Here is a 5,125-nt window from a genome sequence, read left to right on the forward strand (position 1 = left end):
TGAATGAACCACACGTATTTAACCAGCCACCCACTGACAGAATTTATGAGGCTTCCAGTCCTTTGCTGTAACAAACAACACTGCAATGTGTTGAGGAATAAAATGAGGAGGAATAACATTGTACATTAAATATGTAATACGGTCAAGGTCAAATATGTTAGAAATAAGTAGACTTAACAATCTGTAGAAAGAAAATTTGTACCAAAAATAGATCTAAATGCGTAAGGACAGTGACTAAAGAAAAGCAGGTCAGTTTGTCACCAACTAGGCTTACAATACAGAAAAGTAAACGTCTGGTCCTTGGCATAATATTGTTCATAGATGTGTACTACGGATTGCACATACTTGGAATAAGCCAGCTGTACTGACACAAAACCACTCCTGCATGGGAGTGACATCATTCTCTCAGGAGGTGCATGTACAGTCCTAATCTGGGCTCAGAGGTGGGTGGCCCTGGAGAACCGCCCAGGGCTGGTACCAGGAGAAATAAAAGGCAAAACAGAGGGTAGAGGAGTTGGGGGTGTAAAATTCATAAGTGTGTGCCCAGGAGTTTTTTTGTTTCTTTGTGGGTTTTTTTTTTTTTTTTGAGAGGGAGATAGAGGAGGGGTGAGCAGGGGAGGGGCAGAGAGAGAGGAAAGAGAATCCCAAGCAGACTCCACACTGTCAGCACGGAGCCTGACGCAGGGCTCAAATCATGAACTGTGAGATCATGACCTGAGTGGAAACCAAGTGTTAGATGCTCAACCGATTAAGCCACCCACGTGCCCCATGCACAGGTGTTTGAGCCTCTTGGAATTCAGCAGGTTTATGGCTTCTCCACCCTAATTGGTCTGCTCAGCCTGGCTGTCCAACATGAGCTCTCAGTCTCTGCTGCCACCCCTGAACCACTAACCGGTCTGTATTGCTTCCTAGAGGAAGCCCAGGACCAGGGGAAAGTCCACCCTCCTGGTCCTGGATGATGAGGACGGCCCCCGGCTAGTTAGGTAGCTTCTCTGCATGTATCATTGCCCTCCAGCAGGCAGTCCTCACACTGTGGCTTCTGTAGGAAAAATTCCCAGAAGCAGAATTTCCAGGTCAAAGAGTATACAGAATGTCATATTTTAAAAGGTAATATAAAATTGTCCTGCAAAAGGACTCATACCCACCAGCCATTTACGGAGGTGCCTGCTTCTCCACACTTCCTCCAGCTCAGTGTGTTGTCAGGCTCTTTGATCTTTGACCATATGATGAATTGTATCTGAAAAAAACCTGCCTTAATTTGCATTTCTCCTATTATGAGGAGGGTTGAATGTGTTTTCTTTTGGGTAAAAGCCATCTGCTGGGTTTTGTTTTTTTCCTTGTAAGCTCTTGGCTATGTCCTTTTTAACATCTTTATTAGGTTAATGATCTTTTTTTTATTGATTTGCAGGAGCCCTTTATATATAAGGAAGTCAGATCTTTGATATGTGTTACAATTATTTTTCCCAGTTTGTTACTCATCTGTTGACATTACACTATATTCCCCTTCTAAAAATTTTACATCATTATATAGTCAAATGCATCGTCTTTTCCACCCACTGATTTGAAATGTTGTCTTCACAATATGGTAAAATGGGAGACTAGAATCTTTAAAAGAGAACCAGCCCCAATAAGCCGGTTTGGCAGGAATGGTGGGTAGATGTGGAATGTGAGTCTGGCAGATCTGGGCTTGGCAGACGCTGAGGGCTCTGCCCCGCGGGCCCCAGGAGCCTGGCGAGAGCCACGGGAACTGTAGCTGCAAGTTTAAGCTTGTTGGGGTCCCATCAAGGCCATACATTTGATTTGCCTGGGGACCTGTCATTGCAGACGCTGGTCACCTGGGAAGGCGACGTCCTGGTGTGCGTGCAGAAGGGCGAGAAGGAGAACCGTGGCTGGAGGCAGTGGGTTGAGGGGGACAAGCTGCACCTGGTAAGTCCCGGGTCTGCCCACCTCCCTTCGCACGCTTCCGCAAACTGCAGGCTCCCCTGGCCAGGTGCTTTGACAAGAAAAATGGCCCTGCACTCCTCCCCTGAGCTCCAGCCAAATGCATGTGGTCCTATAGTCAGAAAGCCATTCCCATCTGGCTCAGGGGACTCCAGGAAGAAATCTATATAGCTGTTTCTGTGAACGGCTGCAATTAAAATGAAAGTTCAAAATGCTGAGTTAGGAAGCTGAGATCCAAGGAGAAATGCAGGGAACCTGTTAAAGACCAGCTGAGGAGAAATATGAGGCACAGAGTTAAGGTGCCCCAAAGGAGGGGAAGTCCAGGGCCCTCCATTATGTGACCCAGGGAAGAAGAGTGGTGAGAAGGGGGTGGCCAGGGGCAGGTGGCCTTGGGAACCACCTTACAGACCACAGGCATTGCTTCTCATTGTCTGATATACCCACTTGATCCTGAAATATTTTAGGTAAACTTGGTATTAGAACAGAGCAGTAGGAACAATTGCTCATCTCCTGAAATGAATTATGTGTCGAGATAGGTTAATTTTTCAGTCTTCAAGGCAATTTATGTGTCCAGCATTCAAGTAGGGGAAAATCTTTCACTGCTTCATGCATTCAGTCACTCATTTGTTAATGCTCTTCATTCACTCAATCATTCCTTCACCTGTGAAGTCACGCAGGTGCCTGGCTCCAGTGTCAGTGTTCAGGTCACCGCGGTGACCTTCAGAGGCAGGCTTTGCCTCCCCTGAGATCTTTATTTTGGAGGCAGTGTCAACTGGTGATAAATGAGAGGCATTCCCCGTGTTTTCCGTTGATGGTTTTCCCTACCTGCTTTGGTTTGGATGATGGATTTTTTTAATTGTAGTACAACCCCCAATGGTCGCTGTCGCTAAGACAATGGATTCATTGTCAACTACACTGATGTTGTGGCTGTCCCCACACTCATATTTTTCCCTCCCCCCTCAAGGAGTCATGAGATGTGGATAAGGCCTGGGGGCTCCCTCTGCCTAGATGAAGAGCAGCATCTTGTCTGCATAGGCAGGCCTGGGGGGGCCTTTCTGCAGCCCCCGCCCTGCTGTTGCCTGTGATGCCACCAACCAGCATTCTAATCCCCAGAGGCCAGAAAGCCCCCAGGATGGAGTGACACCCCACCAGCCAGCATGCTCCCAGGCCCTCACCTTCCAGATGCTTCTCTCCACTAGATCTTTTCCTTCATGGCTTCACTGCCTTTTTATAAATTAGGAGATGTTGCTTTAATCACGGGAGTAGGAAAAATCCCACCCAAGAGGGTAATTTCTTTGCATTTTTCATTTTTATAGTTGTTCAAGCTCAATTCAAGTGTCAAAATCAAATTACTGCTACCTGCAGGGCATGCCAGCTGACTGGGTCTATGAGATGCACTTTGCCCAGAATGACTGTGTCCTCTTCATTGCAGCTTCCCCTACCACCTCAACTCCCAGACTCCAAGAGGTGGCAGGCGGGGTGGGGCGTGGGGTTGTCCCGGGAGGTGCAAGGCCTATGTCACTGCGCCCACTTTCTACCCTTGCAGAAGCTGACCTGCGGTGACCAGGTGTGCCATCAAGTGTTCAAGAAGAAGTAATGGCCACGAGGGGGCCTGATGAGCACGTGCTCCGCACTTCCCACCAGGGGTTCTCCGCGGGCTTAGGGAACCAGCCACGGGGACCCTCCCCTCCTAACAGAGCCCATTAAAGCATCTGGATGGTTTTTAAAAAGAATGAGTGTGTTAAGAGTTGACAAATATATTCTTCATTCTTTGAAACCTAGCATTAAATGAAAAACCAAAAATCACTCCCATACTTTGAAACCCTTTATATCTATCTCCCTTAATTTCTAGAACTCTCAGTTTCATCCACAGGCAAAAGTGTGATTGCCCACATAGTGGGTTTCTACATAGCTTTTGTTGTTGTTTATTTTTGGTTTTATTTTATTTGTTTTTTGTTAATTAGTTCGTTTAGGGGATTACTTTACCCAGAAACACTCTCTGGCTAATATCAGTATCCCCTAATAATTCTTGAACCTTGCCCTTTGAGATTCATTCCTTTGGATAATACATTCATTTCTCCAAGATTCTATTTTAAGAATGCAAATGGCTTCCAGTTTGAACTTTGCCTTCGGCAGCACGGGCACAGCTACCTCTCAGGGCCTCGCGGGTCTGCAGTACCAGCTGCCCTTGGCCCAGGCCAGCCCTCTTTCCTTCAGCTCTGGGCAAAGCGGCCCCGCAGAGGACTTGCCAAGCACTTCCGGAAGCCTGAGTTCAGGTCTTGCTGCTCAACTTCTTAGGTAGGTAACCATGGGCACGTCATTGGCATTTCTTCTATTTTTTTTTTTAGTTTATTTCTTTATTTGAGAGAGAGATAGGTAGGAGGGCAGAAACAGAGGGAGAGAGAGAGAGAGAGAGAGAGAGAGAGAGAGAGAGAATCCCAAGTAGACTCCACACTGTCAGCACAAAGTCCATAATGCAGCCTGAACACATGAACCACAAGATCATGACAAGAGCCAAAACCAAGAGTCATATCCCTAACTGACTAAGCACCCATTTGCCCCTCATTGGCCTTTCTACCCATATTTTTTTCTTCTTTAAAATGGAGAAGACAGAATAGGCTCTCTTTCACTGAATTACTGAGAGGATTAAGCAAGCTAATGCAAACAGAGTGTTTGGAATGGAACCTGATTCATGGGAAGACTGAGGTCCCTGCTGGCTCTGGTCATTATTTAGAGTTACTCCCTCCATATTCCAGGGGCCCAGATGAGTGAATACGAGGTAGTGATGTCTTAGTACCCCCAAGGCCTCCTGATGCTTCCAGAACATTAGGTTTGTTACTCTGAGCAGAATTGTGTTTTCCTGCTGGATACACCAACAGAATAGTGCACCTGAAAGAACATGGTAGTCAGTAGGGATGGATTTATGGTGAATCATTCATGGGGTCCTGAGAAGACCCCGTAGCTCAAAGCCATTTCCTTCCCCATTTTGTAGCAGGGTCTACAATCCCACCATTAGTTAAGCATTACTTTTGAAAAGCAGGTTTATCCCCAGAGAGGTAGCACGTGGTGTTGGCACACTCTGGTGTGATTTGAGTGAACAGAACATTCATTGATCCTGAGCATCTTAAATGGAATTAAGGAAGGATAGAAAAGCTGTAATCTGGCCATGTGGCCCAGGGCCAGC

At 46.6% G+C, this 5,125-nt stretch overlaps 1 protein-coding gene across 1 annotated transcript in view; it reads left to right on the forward strand.

Moving 5' to 3' along the window:
* Positions 1–3,674, forward strand: part of RBP2 (retinol binding protein 2) — a 52,921-nt gene extending 49,247 nt beyond the window's left edge. Inside the window, exons 4-5 of the mRNA XM_029940820.1 lie at positions 1,825–1,926; positions 3,488–3,674. Coding sequence (XP_029796680.1) covers positions 1,825–1,926; positions 3,488–3,538 — 153 coding nt within the window. The 3' untranslated portion in view covers positions 3,539–3,674. The remainder of the gene's footprint in view (positions 1–1,824; positions 1,927–3,487) is intronic.
* Positions 3,675–5,125: the final 1,451 nt, after the last annotated feature.

Source organism: Suricata suricatta, chromosome 5, assembly GCF_006229205.1.
Source record: "Suricata suricatta isolate VVHF042 chromosome 5, meerkat_22Aug2017_6uvM2_HiC, whole genome shotgun sequence".
NCBI lineage: Eukaryota > Metazoa > Chordata > Mammalia > Carnivora > Herpestidae > Suricata > Suricata suricatta.